The 27,132-nt window shown below is 37.3% G+C and overlaps 1 protein-coding gene across 15 annotated transcripts in view; it reads left to right on the top strand.

Moving 5' to 3' along the window:
• IKZF2 (IKAROS family zinc finger 2) overlaps window positions 1–27,132 on the top strand; it is a 204,151-nt gene that overhangs the window by 124,103 nt on the left and 52,916 nt on the right. For 13 of the 15 annotated variants that reach the window (XM_061383952.1, XM_061383900.1, XM_061383883.1 and 10 more), the window contains 2 exons: window positions 5,710–5,976; window positions 12,151–12,318. In XM_061383952.1, coding sequence (XP_061239936.1) covers window positions 5,710–5,976; window positions 12,151–12,318 — 435 coding nt within the window. The remainder of the gene's footprint in view (window positions 1–5,709; window positions 5,977–12,150; window positions 12,319–27,132) is intronic. The other 2 variants (XM_061383980.1, XM_061383960.1) reach the window with 1 other exon arrangement.

The following is a 27,132-nucleotide window of genomic DNA, read 5'->3' as shown; positions in this document are numbered from 1 at the left end:
TTTTATGATTTGAAATAGCTCAGCTGGAATTCTATAACCTCCACTAGCTTTGTTCCTAGTAATGCTTCCTAAGGCCTGCTTGACTTCGCACCCCAGGATGTCTGGCTCTAGGTGACTGATCACACCATCGTGGTTATCCAGGTCATTAAGACCTTTTTTATATAGCTCTTCTCTGTATTCTAGCCACCTCTTCTTAATATCTTCTAATTCTGTTAGGTCCATACCATTTTTGTCCTTTATTGTGCATATCTTTGCATGAAATGTTCCCTTGGTATTGCTAATCTTCCTGAAGAGATCTCTCTTCTTTCCCATTCTATTATTTTCCTCTATTTCTTTGCATTGTTCACTTTAGAAAGCTTTCTTATCTTAGTTTCTTACTATAGTTTACCACTTCTTTTATATTTAGTTCTAGTAAATCTATGCTTTTGGATATTCATCTCAAGTATGTTCTTCTGTAGATAGAAAAGAAAGTTCTAACCATAATGGTAACATCTCATAAACTGGACTTTTTAAACTGTTTTAAATTTTATTTATTTACTGCTGGGTTCGTTGCTGCATGGGCTTTTCTCTGGTTGTTGCAAGCAGAGGCTACCCTCTAGATGTAATGCACGGGCTTCTCATTGTAATGACATCTCTTGTTTCAGAGCATGTGCTCTAGGGCTCTCAGGCTGCAGCAGTTGTGGCCTGTGGGTACTCAGTATTTGAGGCTCCTGGGCTCTTAAGCACAGGCTTAATAGTTGTGGCACTTGGGCTTATCTGCTCTGTTGCATGTGTGATCTTCCCGGACCAGAGATCAAACCCATGTCTCCTGCATTGGCAGGTGGATTCTTTTACCACTGAGCCAGCAGGGAAGCCCTGATAAATTTGTTAAATGACATTTTTACTAATGTTTAATGTTGTTTTACTGTCCATATTCTAATATTCTCCTGAGGGAAAAGATAATTTAGTAGAACATCAAGTCATAATTTTGTACTCTTTTGAAATTGAAGAGGCCCATACGTTCAGACTTAACTTCTTTTAGATATACCTTTCTTCAGTTCCTGAAATTAAATGTGGGTAGACTTTATACTCATTAAAGGCAGCTTATCAGATGTTGACTAGTTTAAGAATGTAAGTGATAGCATTGCCGTGAAATTTGTGATCTTTAGTACATGACTTTAATGTGTGGGAAAATTTGCTCACAGGCTGGTATATGAAATCATGCTACATTAAGTCATATTTTTCATTTGTTTTCTTTCTTAATTTTCCCTTTATGTGACAGTTACAAATGAAACATGGGACTGTGTAGAGTAACCGGTAGTATTTTTACATTGATTAGAACAGTTTTCCTTCTCAGAAAAAAAGTGGAAGAATTTCTCGGAATATGGAAAAAGTATTGAAGCAAGATATGGAATCCAGAAGTCATAATTGTTATGGCTTAAATATGTTATGTTTAACAAAAATGTTAAAATTCAAAATGTAAAAAATTTAACATACATGCCAAAAAAATACCCTGGAGTAAAAAGATATACCAAAGTTTTTGCAAAACATATCAGACACAGGGCTAAGTTCCTTACTATATAAAGCATTTAAATTCAGTGAGAAAGGCTGACAACCTAGTGGAAAAATGGGCAAAGAATTTTGATAGGCATTTCTAAAAAAAAAAAAAAAAGAGAGAGAACACATTTAAACATGAAAAAGATACCCAACTTCATTCACAATAAAAAATGCAGATTAAAAGTCTAAAGTAAAATAACTGGTTTTTAGCAGATTAACAGTTTTGTATGGTATATTAGACAATAATGTCTATAATAGCACTAAATAAATAATAGCCTGGGTGAATATATTATGTTTGTAAAATAGATTTTATGCAGATATTGGAAACGAACAGTGTAGATTTCTGTGTTTGTGCCTGTGTGCTCAGTTGCTCAGTTGTATCTGACACTTTTGTGACCCATGGACCGTAGCCCACGAGGCTCCTGTGTCCATGGGTTTTCCCAGGCAAGAATAGTGGAGTGGGTTGCCATTTCCTTCTCCAGGGAATCTTCCCAACTCGAGGATGGAACCCACATCTTCTGCAGCTCCTGCAAAGGATTCTTTATATCACTAAGCCACCTGGGAAGCCCGATTTCTTTGTACTAATGTGGAAAATATTGAACAGATATTATTAACTGAAGAAAGGAACGTTAAAGTCAGCTCATTTTGTGTAAAAAGAGTGACCTGTATGTACACATGTATACACATATGTACACACATGTACACACACAATTCTAAATAGAAGACAAGGATTATGGTTGATTTTGAGACCAGAACTGAGGAATGGGTGAACTTTAGGTAGAAAAGGACATAATTTTCATTTTTTATCCTTTCAGCTCAGTTCAGTTCAGTTCAGTCGCTCAGTCGTGTCTGACTGTTTGCAACCCCATGGATTGCAGCACACCAGGCTCCCCTGTCCGTCACCAACTCCTGGAGTTTACTCAGACTCATGTCCATTGAGTCGGTGATGCCATCCAACCATCTCATCCTCTATCGTCCCCTTCTCCTCCCTCCTTCAATCTTTCCTAGCATCAGGGTCTTTTCAAATCAGTCAGTTCATCGCATCAGGTGGCCAAAGTATTGGATTTTCAGCTTCAGTATGAGTCCTTCCAACAAATATTCAGGACTGATTTCCTTTAGGATGGACTGGTTGGATCTCCTTGCAGTCCAAGGATCTCTCAAGAGTCTTCTCCAACACCGCAGTTCAAAAGGATCAATTCTTCAGTGCTCAGCTTTCTTTAAGGTCCACTCTCACATCCATACATGACCACTGGAAAAACCATAACTTTGACTAGATGGACCTTTGTTGGCAAAGTAATGTCTCTGCTTTTGAATATGCTATCTAGGTTGGTCATAACTTTTCTTCCAAAGAGCAAGTGTCTTAATTTCATGGCTGCAGTGACCATCTGAAGTGATTTTGGAGCCCCCCAAAATAAGTCTCTCACTGTTTCCATTGTTTCCCATCTATTTGCCTTGAAGTGATGGGACCAGATGCCATGATCTTCGTTTTCTGAACGTTGAGTTTTAAGCCAGCTTTTTCACTCTTCTTTTTCACTTTCATCAGAGGCTTTTTAGTTCCTCTTCACTTTCTGCCATAAGGGTGATGTCATCTGCATATCTGAGGTTATTGATATTTCTCTCAGTAATCTTAATTCCAGATTGTGCTTCATCCAGCCCAGTGTTTCTCGTGATGTACTCTGCATATAAGTTAAATAAGCAGGGTGACAATATACAGCCTTGACATACCGGTTTCCCAATTTTGAACCAGTCTGTTGTTCCATGCCCAGTTCTAAGTGTTGCTTCCTGACCTGTGTACAGATTTCTCAGGAGACAGGTTAGGTGGTCTGGTATTCCCATCTCTTTAAGAATTTTCCATAGTTTGTTGTGATCCACACAGTCAGAGGCTTTGGCATAGTCAATAAAGCAGAAATAGATATTTTTCTGGAACTCTCTTGCTTTTTTGACGATCCAGTGGATGTTGGCATTTTGATCTCTGGTTCCTCTGCCTTTTCTAAATCTAATCCTTTACAATGATTCATTTTTTGTTATTCTGTTAATGGATTCTTTAAACATATAAGAAAATACCTTAAAGAAAATTCTTAATCAGTTAATTAAAATGCTTCAGGGAATACTACCTGAAATACTTCTTGTATGCCACAAATATCTTAGCATATTGGAAATATTAAGATGGAAAAATATTGTCCATACTTTTCTCAAAACCCAGTAAAGCAGTGCTAATTTGTAAATAGGGTAAAACCCAAGATATACATATTCTGTTAGAGATGAGGCAAGAAGGCTGTGTATCCCTTTGTAGTTCTTAGGTTAGTTTACGTACTGTTACATTAATTGATCTTTACAAAAACTTTATGGAATAAAAACACTTTTGTCCAAAGAAAAATAATGGTAAGCCCATTTTTTATATTTAGACATTTAATGCTTACATCTGTCCTAGGAAGTGGGTGCCATTATCATCCCGATTTTGTAGAGGACATGGAGAACTTAGTAATATGCACAGCGTGACACTCCTTTTATAATACTAAGTGCCACTGCTAGAAACTTTGCTCTTAATAGCTAAACTATTGTGCTTAAACTTTATTCTGTAATCTGAATTCATCTCCACTTTGTAAATGAAAGACATAATATTCAGAGGTTAAGTAACTGGTTCAAGATTATATTGCAGTAAATGTCAAAGCCAGTTCTCCTAACTAAATCTAGTGATCCCCACGTTGTACCACACTGTCTGTGGTTCACAGGGGAGTTCCATGGAGGGAGCATGGAGGAGTCATTTTGATAGTATGTGCTGCCTGTCATAAGAACTAACAACGAGGCAGAGAAGGGGTGGTTTCTCTAAGAAAACAATTGCCGTAAAAAAAAAATGTACTTCCTTTTTATGAAAATATTTCCTCTATTCAAGTAATACCAAATAAATTGTTTTGCTTAGTAACTTTGATATGGTTTCTTGAGAAATTTTCAAGATCAGTGGATAAAACCTGGTATTCTCTTAAACCTTGCTTCTGCTCTGTGAAAGGACTCTGTCAGCAATCCAGCATGAGGGCTGTGCTAACAAAATTCCAACTTTTCTGTGGGATGATCCAAAAACAGCAAACAGAAGGCATTAAATTTCTTAACAGTCACAAGTGTGTGCATGCATGCTATGCCATTCCTGTCATTCACTGCTTTTTGGTGTGCATAGATTAAAGTTGGAATACTTTGATTTGCAGACTAATATGTTCTATGGAGAACTTTTTTCACACAGGAAATAAAAAAGCAAAGTAGCTTAAGAGCATGTGACTTCTGTGCACTCTGCCCTTTATCTATATAACTTTCAACTGACTGTATTATTTAGTCTGATTTTTAGAATATTTGCCTTGCCTGGATGACTTCATGTGTCTAAGACATTTGCTGGCTTAACATCCCGAGTTGTTTCTCTTGCTCATTTCAAAGGCAGGTTTACACAAGCGCTCTAATGGAAAACAGAGACTATGACTTGTGTGTGTGTGTGTATGTATATATATGCTGCTAAGTCACTTCAGTTGTGTCCGACTCTGTGCGACCCCATAGACGGCAGCCCACCAGGCTCCCCCGTCCCTGGGATTCTCCAGGCAAGAACACTGGAGTGGGTTGCCCTTTCCTTCTCCAATGTGTAAAAGTGAAAGTGAAGTCACTCAGTCGTATCCGACCCTCAACGACCCCATGGACTGCAGCCTTCCAGGCTCCTCCGTCCATGGGATTTTCTAGGCAAGAGTACTGGAGTGGGGTGCCATTGCCTTCTCCGATATATAGAAAAGGTGTAGCTCAGTGGGTTAAGTAGTATCTCATCTTCGCCTTTTCATAATCCTGTCTCAGTCACCTTAATGACAAACTCAAAAATCTAACAATACCAGTTGTTTAAAGAGTTGCTTAAAAAGTGTACCCCTGAATTAAAGAAAAACATGTGTGTAAAAATAAAGCATCATTCTCTTTACCTTGAGCTTCTCTAGGTCATCTTCACTTTCATACCGAAGCTTCACTGGAGTACCTTGGAGCAAAGCACATATAATGTTGCATGAGGGATGGACTTTATTCTATAGAGAATATGCTGTATTCTACAGTATTTCCAGCCATGTTAATAGAATGGCAATGTGTGGGAAAGAGATGTAGGTGACTACATATAACATGCACTCAAAATGTCTTTCTTTCTTCTTTAAATTACAGCAAATTCAGTAAAGCTAGAAATGCAGAGTGATGAAGAGTGTGACAGGAAACCCCTGAGCCGCGAAGATGAGATCAGGGGCCATGATGAGGGTAGCAGCCTAGAAGAACCCCTAATTGAAAGCAGCGAGGTGGCAGACAACAGGAAAGTCCAGGAGCTTCAAGGCGAGGGAGGAATCCGGCTTCCGAATGGTAAACTGAAATGTGACGTCTGTGGCATGGTTTGCATTGGGCCCAATGTGCTTATGGTACATAAAAGGAGTCATACTGGTAAGCAGCTGAAAGAATAACCTGATGACTGCCTGTGACATCTGATGTTGATATTACCTGACATCTATTCTCTTTCCTTTTTATTCAGGGGTGGCAATGGTGAAACTCCTTTTTCAGAATTCTGCTAGTATTGGATTGCTGAAAAGCAGCAAGTAGCCTGGGTCTTGACTTCCAGCCTTCAGATCTGAATAGCATTTCAAAAAGAAGTTTGGGATTCAGTTTCCACAGTTCTTAATATAGCAATAATATGATGAGGGTTCAAAAGGTATAGGAGAATTTCATTGTGTAACTTGATCTTTTTGTACTCCTATACATATTTTACCATACCCATGGGCAGAGAATAGAGTTTGCTAGGTAAACATTTATCCTATAATGTGGTCCTCATGTATTTATATAATAGTGGATCATTTTCACCTTATCTAATTAACTTCTTGAAATACAATTTTCAATCAGTCTTTGCCTTCCATGGGTCTGTGTAGGAGACAGATACTTATTTTCACCAGTTCCAGGATGTCACCCTTTTCCTGTAATTTTTAACTATAACTCCTGCAAGGAGATAACATAGGGTAGAATGTACCAAAGGGTGGTTGGAATGTGTACTCATAGAATCAGGTGAGGAAAAGGACCTCAGATTAATATACTTTTAGACATCTGAGTAATGCGAAAAACCAACTCATTTAGAAGGCCTTATTTAAATGTCTTTAAATCCTTTGGTAAAAAATTTAAATTCTTTTTGATGTAAACACAAGAAATGATACTGTGATAAGGTAGGTGGATCGTTGACTCTTAAAAAGTTTCAGTCATATGAAATTTGATTTAAAGGTAATGATAGCTTTAACTATAATTCAGAGAGGTATCATAGAGCAAAACAGTAATAAGTCATACACTCAGAGTTTTAAAATATGACACTCTTTTGGAAGAGAGATAAATCACAGTAAAGACATTGATTTAAAAGACTTCTAAGTAATCAATTTAGTCAGTAGATGCTTAAAACATGAGACATCCTGGGAACATTGACGTTTTCTTAGTCCACATTTCTCATTTACACATGAAGAAAATGAAGCCCAAAACAGTTAAGTAATTTATCCATCGTTCCTTATGTAATTAAGAGCATTTAGAGGCTAGGCTCAGTGTTTCCTGATGTCCAAAGAGGTTTTGTTCAAATATTTTGTGCTTCGTATATCAATACTCTAAGGCTGATAGTTTCATTATAGTGAGAAACTACACCTTAGAATCACTGTTACCTCAATTGAAATCATCAACTTCAGGGCGTACACTCTTATTCAACCATACAGTCAGTTACATTTTTACTTTTTGTTTTGAATTTCCTTTTTAAATAGCATCATATTTTTAAAATATTTTTTAGAATTTACAGTAATATTTGTATTACTAGTGAAGATGGTTTTTCTTTTAATTGTTAGAAATGTCTCATGGAAACGAAAGATCAAGCTAAGTATCATGTTTGATAAGAAAAGAAAAAGACTGTAAAACATGAATCTACTCTGTTTCTATGCTCATGAAGTTATTCTAACTGCAGGTCTAAAAGAAGAGATCCACAAAGTTATGATGTACCCATCATCTCAGAGAGATTATATTGAGGGAGATAACACACTTTGGGATGTCTCCGTCTCACATCCAGCAATGTAGAAACTAAATAAAATTAGTAGAGTGACTTTTCAGTTGAATTGCAAATAGTATTCATTTTAAAGCTGAAAAATATATTTAAAAAATTTTTGTAACATTTTTAATAAACCTTTTTGGTCTGAGTTAAAAACATTCAAAAAATTTGAGTGTACTCTGTTGAAAATTTAGGTTAATTGATGTTTCACTGTATCTACAGTGACTTTCATGAGGATTGTTGGTTTATAAATACAGAAATAATTACCCACCTACTGTACTGTCCATTTGATATTTACTACAGTAAAGTAGAGTTGTTGCTGCTGCTGCTAAGTCACTTTAGTCATACCTGACTCTGTGCAACCCCATGGACTATAGCCTACCAGACTCCTCCGTCCATGGGATTTTCCAGGCAAGATTACTGGAGTGGGTTGCCATTTCCTTCTCCAGGAGATCTTCCTGACCCAGGGATTGAACCCAGGTCTGCCACATTGTAGGCAGACGCTTTACCATCTGAACCACCAGGAAACTATTTCTAAATAGTTACACAGAAAAAAAAAAAAAATAGTTACACAGATTTCCATGAGTCCTGGGAATATAGGATTCATTCAGCTGGTAAAGGCAAGGAAAATAAACTAGACTTTTAAAAAATATTCTTGGAACTCTATGAATTTTTAATATTAATAAATATTTATTAGAGTATTGGGAAATTTTTATACTTTTCTAAGATCTGGGTGGTTTTTTGTTAAAAGTTACTAATAATTCATAGAGGTGCTTGGGCTACTTGCCGCACATTGTTAACCATGAAATTGTGATGTGTCTTTAAATTAGCCATTTTTATGTGTATTTCTGATGACCCAGTTTATGTGTCTTAGTGGGTCATGACATTTTCAATTCCATTTTAGCACTGTGAGAATAGAAAGTCTATTTGTGTTTCTTTAGATTGGCAACAAATGAAGTTGAAATATAGACATTAAGCAAATGTTTTCCCCTTAATTTGATGAACCATCTTCATTTTAGAACTTCCCCCTTTCACCATTTATAGCTTGCTAGTATAAAAGACACTGTCTTCAATCCTTAAATCCCTTTAAGAAACATAAGCTTCTGTGTTTTTAGCTCACAGAATGTCTAATATAAAATTGATAGTGGAAAAATACACAATCACTCAATTTATTAAAATGACATGGAGTATCAGCTCTAATTCACTTCTTTTTCTTCTTCTTTCATACTCTACTAAAGTGTCAATTCCAGTGCCTTATTAATGGCTCAGTGTTACCTCTTTGGTATTGCTACTTTAGTAGATAATCAGGTAATATTGTCATCGGATACTCCAGGCACTCTTCACTGGGAATGAAGTGAGAAGAAAAGAAGTAGGGGTAGTAAATCAATTCATGCATGAGCACAAATTGATACAACACTATAAATATAGAATATTCTTAATTTTGCCTCTCTTTGGGGTAGAGTACTCTCATCTTTGTAACTTAAGTTTTCAACACCATATTTTGTCCATTGCAGCTTTGTGGAGCCATTCTCTTGCTCCAAGGCCCTCTCTACACATAGTTGGGATTTTTTGTATTTGTAGGTGGTGTTCCAACCAACAGAGGCATACCCTCTGCCTTTGATTCACCAAAGTAAACTGATGCATGTATATTTGCATTTCAATTGAATAAACACAGATCTAGAAATGTGTTTATGAAAATATATAAAATATTGAAATATAATTTATTCCATAATAAGAATAGTAGATGATTTCACTCAGTGAATAAAAATGGTCCTTGACTAGATGAGTAGATTGATTTAAAAAAAAGAAACAGATTTAGGATGGAAATGAACAATAACGTGGCTACATGACTACATCTTAATTGTTCTCCTGAATCCAGAGTTCTTAATCTGACTTCGCTGCCCACCCATCACAAGATTATCACAGATACAATAGCCTACTTAATGTTTTTGAATTAAACCTAAACTCGATAGAGTTACTGATGTGTTTAGTAAGTTTGTAAATTTCTCCTGAAAGTTGTTTTTGTTTACCTGAGATGAATGTCATTAATATATATATTTTAGGCAATATGTAATATTTAATATATATTTAAACCAACTTGAAAAGGACCAATTGATTCAGGCTATGTATTAAAAAAAAGAATTATTAAAAAATAACTGAGATGTATTGTTTCAAGTTACATAGACAATACAGTTAGTCAACTGAACGTTTCAGTTAATTATCAGATAATTTTATACATATCTCTGTAAGATGTAGGCCAGGAAAATCATTTCTCAAAGCTTCATGTGCTTGAAATCAAAGTGCATTATTGCCAGTCTCTTTCCTCTCACCAAAACTGGGCTCATGACCGTTACCTTCCTCATGCCTCTTTCTTCCCTTCCCATGGCCATGGGAACAGAATTAGAAAACACCTTCTCACTAAGACTTACTCAGCAACAGGGCAATGTTTCTGGCTATAATTAGACATTTCTCCTACCCCTTTAAGATGATCATATAAAATACAGAAATAATTCTTATTAAAAATATTTGAGGATATCTGGAGTATTTTGTAAATGTAACAGCTAAATTACCCTGTCATTAGTCTCATAATTAAGTGAATTAACAGTTATTTTTAAAAATGATCCTTACTGCTATTTTTCAGATTAGCATTATTTTGAATGATGAATTCAGTAACCTAAATTAGGGATTTTAAAATATTTCAACTCAAGGATTGTAGGAGGCTTAAATAAAATCAAATTTAGCATTCTACCAGGAGTATTTTCCCAAGGCAAATATGATTTCAAGTATTTTTGTTCAAATACTAATTTGTTTTATAGTTATTGAGTACTAATTTGTGGTTGCCTGGGAAACCTTATATAGGATTTCAAAAGTTAAATCAAATATATTTATTAAAATGTGTAATTTGCGTTTGCTATTTTTTTTACTCTCTAAAAAGTTAATTTCAATAATAAAATCCTCTTTCCTTTTTATTACTAATTCCATGACATGAGTGAGGAGTAGAATATTATGATTTTAAAAACCTTTAGGCTGTTATTCCATTGGAAAAAGTCAAAGAATTAAGTTGTATATGTGTGTATGTCTGTGTGTATAAAATTTTTTAAATGATTTACCAAAATTAAGTTTATTTTTAAACTTTGATTATTTTATAAGATATTATATGAGAGGTTTTAGGTTAAATGTCTCCATTTTAACCTGTATTTAGTGCTAATTTTTCAGTTTTACCAAATGAATCAAACAAATTAAACTAGATAAAATTTAAGGTAATGTTAACATTATGGATAATTCTTTTTCAACCATCAATATAGGGACTTTTTGTAAACTTACATCATAAGATCGCCAAAGAAAAAAACCTAAAACTTTGCTACCCACACACACACAGGTTACCTTTATATATATATATATATATATATATATATATCATTGAATTCCAAAATGAACAAGAACTACAGATTTCAAGATACATCTGATCTGTCAATTTTTCTTTAGGCTTTATAATTTATATGATAGAATGTGCAGTGGTAACTGCTAGAAGGTGACCATAGTTTATTTTATTTATCCCTCCTAGTAGTTCACGATGGTTTGGTGATGTTATTAGTTTGATCCTACTTACCAATTTCACATGCTCACCAATCTACATGTTTTTAACTTGGGTGACTCTCTTAACAGCCTGTTGATGGCTGTCAGTTGACAGACAACTGATAATTCTGGCTTAAACAATTTTAGAGCAATATCAGTAATAGTAGAAAACGTTCCCATCAAATAAATTATTTTCACAAGAAAAAGAGAATATATGTATGGGAAATATCTGAACGAATAATTTTCTTTGGATTTTCTCTGATTCTATCAGGAAATTTTGCCACAGGTTTTATTGTTAGTGACTGGGTAAATCTATAGACCTAAGCTCTATTTTGAGATATTTGTGGTAATGAGCTTTGTAACCCAGTTCATTCATTGAACCTCTTTGGCCCCCTGATAAGAAAATGATCATCTAGAGAGTTAGACTATAGGTCCTTTTCAGCTCAAAGTTTCTGTCACTTTTTTTTTTAAAGAGATAATAGCATGGTACAATAAAGAGAGCAAGATTTTGTCGTCAGATTGACCAAGAGTCATGTTCAGCTCCAGTACTTATTATCTGTGACTGTAATCAGATGCTTTGATATTTGAACTTCCATTTGTTTATTTGTAAATTGAAGTTATTAATACCAAACTAGTAATGCCATCCTGTGGTTTGAAATATTGTATGTAAAGCAACCTGTAAAACCAGTTAATTGATGGCACCTAGTTGTTCAACCAGTGGCCAATGTTCTGACTGTTGTTCTTTCCAGTCAGTGACAAGAATCCTGTAAAATTTATACGAAGAAAGGAAATGGCACTTGACCTAAAGTTTGGGACTTTGGTATTAGCAAAGCAAATTCGAGGAAGATAAAGGTTTAGAGGACATAGGAGGGAGATGGACATTCTCAGCACAGAGAACTGGCTCTGGTTAACATTGTAGATCCAATTAGTCACTTGCACATAACCTACTTGATCTTCCCCACCTCTTTACCCTTCTGCAGGTGAACGTCCGTTTCATTGTAACCAGTGTGGAGCTTCTTTTACTCAGAAGGGCAACCTTCTGAGACACATAAAGTTACACTCTGGAGAGAAGCCGTTCAAATGTCCTTTCTGTAGCTATGCCTGTAGAAGAAGGGACGCCCTCACAGGACACCTCAGGACCCACTCTGGTAAGTGGCACCAGCTCTTTAAGAAGAAAACTAAAATGTGGGAATTCAGAAGTGTGCTATAGAATAATTCAAAGCAACTTATAGCTTTGGTACATAGCTGAGAATGAGGTAGATGATTTTTTTTTTTTTTGTATACATTGAATAATTGACAGATTTTGCAGGATGCATTTGGCCCTTCTTTTTTAAATTTATAGACTTGGCAGAAAGGAGTACTATCAACTGAAGAGTTTCAAGCCATTGATGAAAACATCTGTTACATAGATTCTCTATAATTTTTAAATTTTATAATTATTAATGAAGTAATTGTGGTTAATCCAGAATAATGGAAAACCCAGTAAAAAAAAATATAGTTACATGTTGATGTTAGCATAGAGGAGAGGAAAGCTGTGATGTTTTTTGACTGATAGAGTACCTGGGCTGGGACTTCAGGGGGTGTCAAATATAACTATTTTAAACTTGAAAATATTATGTTCATTAGAAAATTGTTGGCAAAACTAATATAATTATGTAAAGTTTAAAAATAAAATTTTAAATAAATTAATTAATTAATTAAAAAAAAAAGAAAATTGGCTGTGAGAGTATTTTATATTTCATTTTAACTCTCCTTGTTTCTTTAACTTTCAAACCATAGTCATTGGATGCTCTCTGAAACTTTTCTCTGCTTCATAAATCATTAGAAAAATCTAGACTGTTTGATTTTTTTAAATGCCAGAATATAGTACATAAAAGCAAAAGAATGATTAGAAATCTGAATGGATTTCATTTGATTTTTAGCATGAATTGCTATAACCAAGAAGTTAAAGGTGGAAAATTAATATAGAATACTCTTAAGCCAGTTTTATATGCTCCTTCTGTTCATAATGACATATTAAAATTTAATTTTAATATGAAGATATGATGAAAGTGATATTTTCATCTACTTTGACAAATTGACAGAGTACTGTGGGTTGTGAGGTAATGCTTGTATTATCTTTCTTTACATTTTTCCTGTTAATCCTTAAGGCTTTACCCAGTTTTTTAACATGAATGAGAAATATGTAAAACTATTTAGACATTAACTCGATTAAAAAATAAAATTAATGAAATATTAAAATATTTTAAGTATATGCTTTATATTCTTTCCTGACTTAAGGCAGTTTACTCATTTCCAACCATGACACATTATATTTTAATTAGAAATTATGCTGTGAAAATTATATATTAAAGTGGTATTGTTTTATTATAAGAAGTATTCTTATTGAAAAATACTTTTAAGACCTGACAGTTATTTCCTTTAGCTGGCCATGAGCTCTGGCTTATTAAAGCATTAGTCAGTTGACAAAGGATTATATTAATATAAAACGTAGCTTTCCATGGGAATGAAGTTGAGGCAAAAATATAGCTGTAAGCATGTATTTCACTTTTTGCAAAATTTACAAAATTGTGTTGTTTTCAGTATCATGGTTTGCTGTATACGTTTACTCTACCTGGTGATTGCTAGATTCAAGGTTCGTTGTCTGGTGACACCTCCAGAAGACATTTAACCTTCACCTCAATTTCTGTTTCCTTGATTTCTTTTTTGCTCTTTTAAGAGGTTAATCCCTGTGGGTAGTGTCTAAGAAGTCAAGACACCTTGGTTTTGTATTAGACTGAGCTGGGCAGCTACACTCAGTTTCTTTATACATATTAGGCATGGCTCATCTAGGGGCTCCTATTTGGTGTCTAGTGGAGTGAGGGGAGGGAAAGATGGTGCTCAAAAGTAAGCCCCTTACATTGGCTTTGGCAAGGCCAGACACCATAATTTATATGGTTCAATATAATTATAAAGTTTATGTGCATAGAGCAAAGCTGTTTCTAAGAAACTATAATTTTTTTTTTTTGGCTGTTCTATATGGCTTGCAAGATCTTAGTTCCTGTACCAGGGATCAAACCTGTGACCCTGCAGTGAAAACACATAGTCCTAACCACTTCACAGCTAGGGCATTCCCTATGAAACTGTAAATTTTGTAAATAAATACTTTGCTACTTTGAGGTTCAAAAAAAAAAAGATATAAGTCTCTATAATTGCCATTATGAATTTGCAATTTGGTATACTACGTTATGGCTTTTGCAGATATATAAACAGATATGCTTAAATTGGCTAATAAGGGGGGTTTAACAGAGAGAGGAAAGGGACAGATGGGTGTCATCCAACTACTGCTTCATTAAGGTGTGATATTAGCTCAGACATACTTTGAATTCAAAATACTAGCCATCACCAATGCTGTTCATAATAGATGAAGCATAAAACATAGCTGCCAAAGTCCATGCTTCTCTAACTGATCAGAAAGCTCAAGTTGGTCATTATAATTTTCTTCTTTCACTGCTTATTCCATCTTCCCCTTACTTTGACCCTCTTTTTAGCACCTGGGCTGGACAAGGTTCTTTGATGGGTAATCACAGCCTAATTCCTAAACGTTTTAAGTATTTGGTGACCTTTTCATCCTTGGATTACTATAGCTTTTCAATAACCAGAATTACTGGTCAAGTTTTTGTTAGAGATGTTCCAGTAAATCTGCTAAGCTTCTAACTTAGTTGTCCTTGCCCATATCATATAGCAACAACCCCAAATCATTTTAGTAATCTGAAAAGTGTACCAGCCAATAGCCTACGTCTCTTTCTGTTAATTCAGTAGCTTGAAAAGCCCCCTATAGGCAGGGAGTAGTCTCAGCTTTCAGTAAAATAGTAACAGAACTCTGATCCCTGGTGGAAACGTTTGGGCATTGACATCTCCAAAACCAGCAATCCCAAGGTTTTAGCACAGGAAGTGAAAACCCTTTAAGTGGGTTATTTGATGTATTGTGGCCACTACTATCTTAACCTCTTTGTAATCAAACATGTGCTATGGCAATGGGGAAGATAGATGACTTAAGGCATTTATCATATGCTACAGAACATACTCAAACTTCTCCCAGCTAGCAATCATACATGAACCATGCCACTTGTGGGCCAGTATACTCCATGTGACCCAATGATTCTGGATAATGTGGCGTGAGATATGGCTAGTGAAATCTGGAAATGGTTTGGGACCATTCCTGTATTTCCTTTGCCTTGAAAAGAATTTCCTGCTTAAAGTCAATATTTTAAGGAATACTATAGTGTTCTTAAAGGCATTCTGTTACATCCAGGTGAAGAGGAGCATACAAAAGCACCGAAGGAAGGGGAGGTAAATCTATATCCTGAATATCTATCAATTCCTATGAGAATAAATTTCTCCCTCCTTCAGGTAGAAAGTTCATTGTAATCCGCCAGTCACTAATCAACTGGTTGATCCCCTTAGAGAACAGTGCCATATCAGGGTCCCATCATTGGAAGGTGGTGAACTCAGCAGTTGTGGTAGTTAAATTAGTCACAGAGCAGGTGAAATCTATGTTGTTGAAGTTATAGAGTTTCCATTATTGCCCCTCTTTTCACTTTGTACATGGGCCACTTAAGCAGGCACTAGGGTAACTAGGTAAAGAATCTAATACCCATAGTATAGATTATCTGATTGTTTTGAGTCACCCATCACATAATCTTTTCTAGACTACTCAAAGCATCCTCCACAATGGATGCCCTCTGGAGGGAATTCATGTAAAATACCACATTGTTACATTTTGTACCAGTTCTAAGAGGCACATATGCATAACTCTCCCCGAAACCTTCTATCTCCAATCTTCCAGTCTTGTTTTTCTAAGTCCTTGACTATATGGCCATGCCATCTATCATTTCCTCATCTATCTTTTCTTACATGCAAACTGTACAGCTGGAGGGGTTATCTTTTCACTACTAGTATTTAGGGGGAGCCCTCTTCATTGGGCCTCTAGTACAATAGTTGCAGCTAGTACCAAATGCCATGCAGTCCATTCACAGGCTGGGTTCATGCAGTTTTATCCTATGTTAATTGGTCATTGAGAACACCCCATAAGGCCAGATTGTGAGATTGTGAAGCAGTAGTGGCAGGTATCAGAGACACATGAGCTACTTGCTCATGAAGTATATACCTGGGTTTTCCAGACCTGTGTGGTCCATTTCATTTAATAGTGAAGTGCTCTTATGCACATCTTATTTTGTATGTTGAATCAGATTAACACATAGTTCATTTTGTATAGTTTGAGCCACACAGTCATTTGGAGTTTCGTGTCCTAATACTCAGTCTTAACAAGAGTCCAATAGAAAATTAGGAGCTACTTTTCAAATGGCAAATCATTATTGAAAAGAGCACATTTTTAACTCAAAAAAAAAAAAAAAGAAAAGAGCACATATATTTCCTCCACTGGGGATCTGTGCTCCGATCCTGCAGTAGCAATTACATCACACACCATCTTTGCTTGACACATGTATTTCCAAAAATCATGGCATTGCTGGATCCTAGAGCCAGAGATCTACATGGCAGCTTTCATTGCAGGAGAGGTATACTGCAGTCCCAGTATACCTTTCTTGCCCCAGTCCTCTCTCAAGGTTGACAGCCTTGTGGATTATTGAATATGTGTATCAGAGTGGAATACCCAAACATAGTATATCTTGTTTCTAAAATTCAAAGAGGGGGCACCACATTTTCTGCCTCCTCCTTCATGATGAAAGGTACAAGGTACAGCAACTTATCATTTACCATAGAAGCTCTGTTTCCACATGCCTGCATCGCTGGGCCCCTAAAATTTCACCATTGCTGCAGATATCTAAAGTTTTCATAGAGATCACCTCCTATCCTCTGGCATATATCTTAATAAGACATTTTAGTGTTTACTACTTCCTGCTCACCAAATCCAATTGGTATAATACCATGAAGGTAATGCCCCAGGTTGATGTTATGTGAGATGTCAAGATGAACAAGATTTCTTTGCCCTATATTATGGCAAAGAGAGGAGAGTTGACCTAGCCGTAGGGTAAGATGGTGAAAGTATGTGTCCCTGCACTGTAAAGGCAAACTGCTTCAGATTATCTTTATTGATAAGGAATTACTTTTAAAAGAAATTAGGTTGGTAGTTCCATACATGGTGTCAGGGGCTGTGTTAATACGCTCCAACAAAGATACTATAGCTAGAACTGCTTCTGTATTTGCCATTCTGATACAACTAAATCTTTATTCATCCACAGAACCATCTAGGTCTTGCATTAGCCTAACAAACAGTTTAAATGGGTTTGTAGTAGGAATGACCACCCCAGCATCTTTTGGTTTTAGTTTACTGTCTTGGAAGAAATGACAGTTCTAAGGGCTATGATTTCCAGTATGGTAGCCACTAGCCATCTGTGGCTATTAAGCACCTGTATACATGGGCTTCCCCGTGGCCCAGTGGTAAAGAATCCGCCAGCAATACAGGAGACACAGGTTCAATCCCTGGGTCAGGAAGATCCCCTGGAGGAGGAAATGGCAACCCCCATCCAGTATTCTTGCCAGAAAAGCCCATGGACAGAGGAGCCTGGTGGGCTATAGTCCATAATGTCACAGAGAGTCTGATATGACTAAGACTGAGCACACACATATGGATAATACCACATGTTGAATATACCACATTAACAAATTGAAAAATAAAAGCCATATGGTTATCTCAGTAAATGCAGAGAAAGCCTTTGACAAAATTCAACAGCCATTGATGATAAAAACTCTACAGAAAGCAGGAATAGAAGGAACATACCTCAACATAATAAAAGCTATATATGACAAACCCACAGCAAACATTATCCTCAATGGTTAAAAATTGAAAGCATTTCCCCTAAAGTCAGGAACAAGACAAGGGTGCCCACTCTCACCACTACTATTCAACATAGTTTTGGAAGTTTTGGCCACAGCAGTCAGAGCAGAAAAAGAAATAAAAGGAATCCAAATTGGAAAAGAAGAAGTAAAACTCTCACTGTTTGCAGATGACATGATCCTCTACAGAGAAAACCCTAAAGACTCAACCAGAAAATTACTAGAGCTAATCAGTGAATATAGTAAAGTTGCAGGATATAAAATCAACACACAGAAATCCCTTGCATTCCTATATACTAATAATGAGAAAATAGAAAGAGAAATTAAGGAAACAATTCCATTCACCATTGCAACGAAAATAATAAAATAGGAATATATCTACCTAAAGAAACTAAAGACCTATATATAGAAAACTATAAAACACTGGTGAAAGAAATCAAAGAGAACACTAATAGATGGAGAAATATACCATGTTCATGGATCAGAAGAATCAATATAATGAAAAAGAGTATACTACCCAAAGCAATCTATAGATTCAATGCAATCCCTATCAAGCTACCAACAGTATTCTTCACAGAGGTAGAACAAATAATTTCACAATTTGTATGGAAATACAAAAAAACCTCGAATAGCTAAAGCAATCTTGAGAAAGAAGAATGGAACTGGAGGAATCAACCTGCCTGATGTCAGGCTCTACTACAAAGCCACAGTCATCAAGACAGTATGGTACTGGCACAAAGACAGAAATATAGATCAATGGAACAAAATAGAAAGCCCAGAGATAAATCCACGCACCTATGGACACCTTATCTTTGACAAAGGAGGCAAGAATATATGATGGATTAAAGACAATCTCTTTAATAAGTGGTGCTGGGGAAAAAACCACTTGTAAAAGAATGAAACCAGAACCCTTTCTAACACCATACACAAAACAGATTCAAGATCTAAATGTAAGACCAGAAACTATAAAACTCCTGGAGGAGAACATTGGCAAAACACTCTCCGACATAAATCACAGCAGTATTCTCTATGACCCACCTCCCAGAATATTGGAAATAAAAGCAAAAATAAACAAATGGGACCTAATTAAAATTAAAAGCTTCTGCACAACAAAGGAAACTATAAGCAAGGTGAAAAGACAGCCTTCAGATTGGGAGAAAATAATAGCAAATGATGCAACTGACAAACAACTAATCCCCAAAATATACAAGCAACTCCTGCAGCTCAATTCCAGAAAAATAAATGACCCAGTCAAAAAATGGGCCAAAGAACTAAATAGACATTTCTCCAAAGAAGACATACAGATGTCTAACAAACACATGAAAAGATGCTCAACATCACTCATTATCAGATCAGATCAGATCAGTCGCTCAGTCGTGTCCAACTCTTTGCAACCCCATGAATCGCAGCACACCAGGCCTCCCTGTCCAACACCAACTCCCGGAGTCCACTCAGACTCACGTCCATCGAATCAGTGATGCCATCCAGCCATCTCATCCTCTGTCGTCCCCTTCTCCTCCTGCCCCCAATCCCTCCCAGCATCAGACTATTTTCCAATGAGTCAGCTCTTCGCATGAGGTGGCCAAAGTACTGGAGTTTCAGCTTTAGCATCATTCCTTGCAAAGAAATCCCAGGGCTGATCTCCTTCAGAATGGACTGGTTGGATCTCCTTGCAGTCCAAGGCACTCTTAAGAGTCTTCTCCAACACCACAGTTCAAAAGCATCAATTCTTCGGTGCTCAGCCTTCTTCACAGTCCAACTCTCACATCCATACATGACCACTGCCGGACCTTTGTTGGCAAAGTAATGTCTCTGCTTTTGAATATGCTATCTAGGTTGGTCATAACTTTTCTTCCAAGGAGTAAGTGTCTTTTAATTTCATGGCTGCAGTCACCATCTGCAGTGATTTTGGAGCCCAGAAAAATGAAGTCTGACACTGTTTCCACTGTTTCCCCATCTATTTCCCATGAAGTGATGGGACCAGATGCCACGATCTTCGTTTTCTGAATGTTGAGCTTTAAGCCAGCTTTTTCACTCTCCACCTTCACTTTCATCAAGAGGCTTTTTAGTTCCTCTTCACTTTGTGCCATAAGGGTGGTGTCATCTGCACATCTGAGGTTATTGATATCTCTCCCAGCAATCTTGATTCCAGCTTGTGCTTCTTCCAGTCCAGCATTTCTCATGATGTACTCTGTATATAAGTTAAATAAACAGGGTGACAATATACAGCCTTGACGTACTCGTTTTCCTATTTGGAACCAGTCTTTTGTTCCATGTCCAGTTCTAACTGTTGCTTCCTGACCTGCATACAAATTTCTCAAGAGGCAGGTCAGGTGGTCTGTTATTCCCATCTCTTGAAGAATTTTCCACAGTTTATTGTGATCCACCAGTCAAAGGCTTTGGCATAGTCAATAAAGCAGAAATAGATGTTTTTCTGGAACTCTCTTGCTTTTTCCATGATCCAGCGGATATTGGCAATTTGATCTCTGGTTCCTCTGCCTTTTCTAAAACCAGCTTGAACATCAGGAAGTTCACGGTTCACACATTGCTGAAGCCTGGCTTGGAGAATTTTGAGCATTACTTTACTAGCGTGTGAGATGAGTGCAATTGTGCGGTAGTTTGAGCATTCTTTGGCACTCATTATCAGAGAAATGCAAATCAAAACCACAGTGAGGTACCATTTCATGCCAGTTAGAATGGCTGCAATCCAAAAGTCTACAAGCAATAAATGCTGGAGAGGATGTGGAGAAAAGGGAACCCTCTTACACTGTTGGTGGGAATGCAAACTAGTACAGCCACTATGGAGAACAGTGTGGAGATTCCTTAAAACACTGGAAATAGAGCTGCCTTATGACCCAGCAATCCCACTGCTGGGCATACACACTGAGGAAACCAGAATTGAAAGAGACACGTGTACCCCAGTGTTCATCACAGCACTGTTTATAGTAGCCAGGACATGAAAGTAACCTAGATGTCCATCAGCAGATGAATGGATAAGAAAGCTGTAGTACATATACACAATGGAGTATCACTCAGCCATTAAAAAGAATACATTTGAATCAGTTCTAATGAGGTAGATGAAACTGGAACCTATTATACAGAGTGAAGTAAGCCAGAAAGAAAAACACCAATACAATATACTAATGCATGTATATGGAATTTAGAAAGATGTAACGATAACCCTGTATGCGAGACAGCAAAAGAGACACAGATATATAGAACAGTCTTTTGGACTCTGTGGGAGAGGGAGAGGGTGGGATGATTTGGGAGAATGGCATTGAAACATGCATAATATCATATAAGAAACTAATCGCCAGTCCAGGTTTGATGCAGGATACAGGATGCTTGGGGCTGGTGCACTGGAATGACCCAGAGGGATGGTACGGGGAGGGAGGTGGGGGGCGGGGTTCAGGATGGGAAACACGTGTACACCCGTGGTGGATTCATGTTTATGTATGGCAAAACCAATACAATATTGTAAAGTAATTAGTCTCTAATTAAATAAATAAAAAAAAACACATGTTGAAATGGTATTTATTAAATATATTATGAAAATTAATTCCACCTTTTAAAAATGTGACTATTAGAAAATTTTAAATTATATATGTGATTCATTTTGCATTAGACAGCACTGTTCTTGTCTTTTTATAATAGCCCTCCTACCCTGGGTCAGGGAGCCAGTGTAAGGATTCTTTCCATTACTGAGTGCACTTATTCCTGTGGTACTGTAAGATGGGCTTGGGTGAAGTCTTCATATATACCTTGGCTTCCATAAGCTCCCACTTTGACTGGTGGGCCATAGTTGTATTTTGGGTTCCAGGGATTAATGGCAATTCAGAGGTAATATAATACAACTGTCTAATAACCTGTGGAAGGATTTGGTATTATCCTTCTCCCAGTTCACAGTCACTGTCATAAATGGCCACAGGTGGTTCTGAAATGGCTATGAGGAAAATTCATAGCATACAGCTATGGCCAGGTTTCATGGACTCTGTCTCCACCTAAAATTATGTGACTCTGGATATGTGAATATACTTAGGTCTAGGCAGTGGATAAGAGATCATGAATCCCACTGTGGTGACTGAAGTTGGATTTTTGCCCACAAGACCTAGAGGGTTTCTGTCCATGTAAGACAGCTAGCTGTTTGGTATTCCAAGTGTTTTTTCATTCTTGGGGAATCTGAAACCCATTAGTCATTCCCATAGAACCCTGTGGCACAAAACACATTGATCTTTACCTCATCCCTGTGGCTTGTTAAGGCAGCCTTACCTTCCTGAAATTAATTTCTACCACATAGCTTCTGCCATCTCAGAAGATCACAATAGATATCTTTAAATTAAGAAGCTCAGATCTGTTTGCAACATCTATCATTGTTCTCTCCAGCCTAGAGAAGACAGTTACCAGGAAGCTTCTCAAGCATGCTGGTTATTTCCTCACCAGTGTAATTTTTTGGTGAAGGAGATGTCCCACAGGCCCTTGCAGGGTATTGTTATTTATAATAGATCCTTTTCCAATATTCTTACATTCTTGAGATTTTGGAATTTTACTTTGCTATGCCAAGAACATTCTGCCATTTCAACTTTTTTACTATGTAAGCTATCATTGAATCAAAGGTTCAATTAACCAGTCACTCCCACCTGCTCAAGACAATAAAATACTAAATCCCAGATGAATGTTCCTATAGATAAATTGGCCTGATCTAACATTGTAGTTCACCTTCTTGATTTAAAATCCTTAGAATCAATCCATTCCCTTACATGCTAACTGGACTCCTACTGATAAAAATTGGTAAAGATTTGCAGTTATTTCAGTGTATAAGGTTGTCACCTCCTGGATATCCCTTGACTTTGGCTATATTAGGATCTAGCTTGTCATGAGCCTGGGGATTGTGAATGGTAATAGAAATGAGTTCTGAATAGAACTGCCATTCTCCGAACCAATTGGAAGTCCTCTTACTATATGGGAATGCTGATTTATGTGAGAGTTGGTTTCCTTGAATGGGGAGGCGTGAAGACAAATATGTCTTCTGGCAAGTCATGTTCTGTAGGGTTTTAGGAGTTAAACATTCTGAGCCTCAGTATTTCATCACATAGTATCAACACATGTTTCACTCTTTCCCCACCATTACCCCATTATCAGGAACTAACAGTGGGCCTGTCTAGTGGTCCAGTGGTGAAGAATCTATTTGCCAATGCAGAAGTTACCGGTTAGATCCCTGGTCTGGGAAGATCTCACATGCCATGGAGCAGTTAAGCTCTTGTGCCACAACTACTGAGCCCACATGCCCCAGAGCCAGTGCTCAGCGACAAGAGAAGCCACCACAATGAGAAGGCCGTGCACTGGAACTGGAGAGTAGCTCCACTGGCCACAACTAGAGAAAAGCAATGAAAATCCAGCACAGTAAATTAAAAAATAAAATTATTAAAAATATATTTAGAAAAAGACCTAATGGTATTGGTTTTGCCCATTTTATTCAGTACGGCAATCCCATCACCCTTCAAATCAGATTCTGGAGTTGATCTTCAGCCTTATTTACCCAAGCCTTAAGTAAATAAGGACTGTTTTAAAGATGATTCAGGACCTTCATTTTGTTCTTTCTCCTTCATATAATCCTTTGGGCTAACAGAAGTAGCCATGTAACACTACAGTCTTCACACAGACACCACTACTGTCCTTTTAACAAATAAAGACCACAGCTCCAAAAGTCTTCCTTTCACTCATTCTGTGATACCATCAGTGATAATTTGAATAATGAGGTTGCCAGCACATACATAGAATTACTAGGATTTCACTAACTTCCTGATAGGTGGCCCTTCTGTTCTCTTCAAGCATGAGAAACTCAATGTCAGAATGCCTTGTGGACTCTCTGAGGCCTTGGGCCACTCTTGCTACCAATAACTAGCATCAGGGCCTTGATAGGAAAGCAATGAGACACTCAAATGGAGAAAATGCAGGAGACATTGACGAAGCACTAAAATTTACAGGAGAAAGAGTAGGCATAAAAGGGACAGTTGGAATACTCTAAGGCTGCAGTATTAGGAAGCCATTAGCAATCGCATGTGGAGAAGGCAATGGCACCCCACTCCAGTACTCTTGCCTGGAAAATCCCATGGACGGAGGAGCCTGGTAGGCTGCAGTCCATGGGGTCGAGAAGAGTCAGACACGACTGAGCGACTTCACTTTCACTTTTCATTTTCATGCATTGGAGAAGGAAATGGCAACCCACTCCAGTGTTCTTGCCTGGAGAATCCCAGGGGCAGCGGAGCCTGGTGGGCTGCCGTCTATGGGGTCGCACAGAGTCGGACACGATTGAAGTGACTTAGCAGCAGCAGCAATCCCATGTCTAAAGTGTTTGTTCTGTGTGTGTGTGTGTGTGCACTTGCATTCAGTCTTGTCTGACTCTTTGTGACTCCATGGACTGCATCCTGCCAGGCTCCTCTGTCCATAGAATTTTACAGGCAAGAATACTGGAGTGGGTTGCCATTTCCTCCTCCAGAAGATCTTCCCGACATCTCCTGTAGGGAAGGAGATGTATCCACAATACAGGGATCGAACCCACATGTATTGTGTCTCCTGCCTTAACAGGCAGATTCTTTACCAACTGCGCCACCTGGAAGAGGTCACTGAAATTAGGAGAGGTAGGAGACGGTTTTGAAACTCACCTTCAGTGGAGGAATATACCCCTACTAACCTGTGACTGAGGAATAAACAGCTTGGCCTCACTCTTTCCATCTCTCTTCTTTTGCTGATGTATGTTAGTCTCCCAGTCGTATCTGACTCTTTGCTACCCCATGGTCTATAGCCCACAGACTCCTCTGTCCATAGGATTCTATAGGCAAGAATACTGGAGTGGGTTGCCATTTCCTTCTCCAGAGGATCTTTCTGACCCTGTGATTGATCCTGCATCTCTTATGTCTCCTGCATTGGCAGGCGGCTTCTTTACTGTCTCTTTTGCTAATACCTTATGTTAAATGAGCATGACCAGAAGCCAGGGGACAAAGGAGCCTATGGATAAAGCTGATAGAAATTAGCTTTTTGCAGAAGCAGAGCAGCAAAAGGTGAAAAATGGCTATGGAGGTGAAAGAGAATATGTTACAGATAAGCTAAATATAAGAACTAGTGCTTAAACTTACTAGTATAGGGTATTAAGTGTAATATAATGATTTTAATTTCAGTTTTTTATGAATAATATTATTAGTACAAAGTAACTTGCTTCCTCCTCCTCCATACCAACCCTTACTTTGGGTAATGAGTGCTCATTTTATTTTCTTTAGTTAGCTGTTGTGTTCTAGGGTATTTATATTGCATCTTTGTTTCCTTTGTTTTAGATTAGAACATTTTCCTTCCAGTAGATTGGTTAATAATGAGTTTGGTTTTGATGTGCACTTAACATATTTCTGTGACATTTTATATGTCATAGAGAAATATGAGAAAACACTTAGAAAAATATCTGGGATATAATATCAGTATCAGTTCAGTATCAGTTTATTCACTCAGTCATGTCCGACTCTTTGAGACCCCGTGGATTGCAGTAAGCCAGGCTTCCCTGTCCATCACCACCTCCTGGAGCTTATTCAAACTCATGTCCATTGATATGGTGATGCCATCCAACCATCTCATCCTCTGTTGTCCCCTTCTCCTCCCGCCTTCAATCATTCCCAGCATCAGGGTATTTCCAAATGAGTCAGTTCTTCGCTTCAGGTGGCCAAAGTTTTGGCCATTGCAGTTTTGGCTTCAGCATCAGTCCTTCCAATGAATATTCAGGACTAATTTTCCTTTAGAATAGATACATCCAATATAGTATGCATTCAATAAATGTTAGCTCTTTTCTTTCTTCCTCTTTTTTTAAAAGCCCTATAAGGTCCCATGCAAACTGAAAGTTTCTATTTGGAATTCTCTTGCAAACTCTAGAGAAGGGGTTCCCCAACCTCCATGATCTAATGCCTGATGATGTTAATAATAATAGAAATAAATTGCACAATAAGTGTTAACATGCTTGAATCATCCTGAAACCATACCCCCACCCCCAGTTTGTGGAAAAAGTGTCTTCCATAAAACCCGTCTCTGTTACAAAAAGGTTGGGGACCACTGCTCTAGAGGACACAAGGCAGTGTTTTGATTTTGATTGTATAATCCTAATAGTTAGGTTATGACAGGTCATGTCTGGAATTTCTTGAACTCTCTATAGCCTTGTACAAGGCACATCCTATGGATTATTCATTTAATTAAATCTCTTACCTGACGGAGCAAAACCAGGTAGTTTATCAATTAAAAACAGTAAATCTAGCAATATGAGAAGCTTTCAATAAAAAGGTCAAGTCCTTTCCTTTCAGTGAGGAATTTGGTTTTGGAATTCCATGTAGTTTATCTGACCTAAACCATACTCATAACACATCATCTCTAATTCCATTTTTAGTTTCTTTAAAAACTTGAAGACCTTGTAAAACAGTCAGACTTCTATTAAATTTATCAGATTTTTGTCACTAATTTTTAAGATTGCCTATTTATCAATTTATCAGCGTTATTTTCATCTCATTTTTATTGAATCTTTCCAGAGTGGTAAAATTAGTTTTTATAGAAATAACTTTTTTTCTGTACTTATTTTATTAGAATATGTGTATTTGGTTAATTTATTTAATTACAGTAATAGGTGGCTCAGACTATAAAGCACTTGCCCGCAATGTGAGAGACCCAGATTCAATCCCTAGGTTGGGAAGCTTCCCTGGAGAAGGAAATGGCAACCCACTCCAGTACTCTTGCCTAGAAAATTCCATGGATGGAAGAGCCTTGTGGGCTCAGTCCACGGGGTCGCAAAGAGTCGGACACGACTGAGCGACTTGACTTATAGTAATAGGTACAGCTGGCATAAATAAATTTGGATGGAATCATAACTGACTCAGTGTAAGTATCCAATTTAACTGCCAGAAGTGTCTATGTGGGCATCCCAAAGAGCAGCCTTTGCGCACCAGCATTTCAGTGTTTTTCAAAGGATTGGAGAGACAGAAAAGCTTCTTGTTAACATTATTCCTAGTTTATAGGTGAGGAGACTTGAGGCACAGAGAAATCACAAAGGCAGAGCCTGGATTCAAACCAAGACAGTCAAACTCCAAAATATGTACTCCATG

The sequence above is a fragment of the Bos javanicus genome, chromosome 2 (genome assembly GCF_032452875.1).
Source record: "Bos javanicus breed banteng chromosome 2, ARS-OSU_banteng_1.0, whole genome shotgun sequence".
Classification (NCBI taxonomy): Eukaryota; Metazoa; Chordata; class Mammalia; order Artiodactyla; family Bovidae; genus Bos; species Bos javanicus.
Note: the sequence above shows the minus strand (reverse complement) of the source record. Positions and strands in the feature narration are given on the sequence as shown.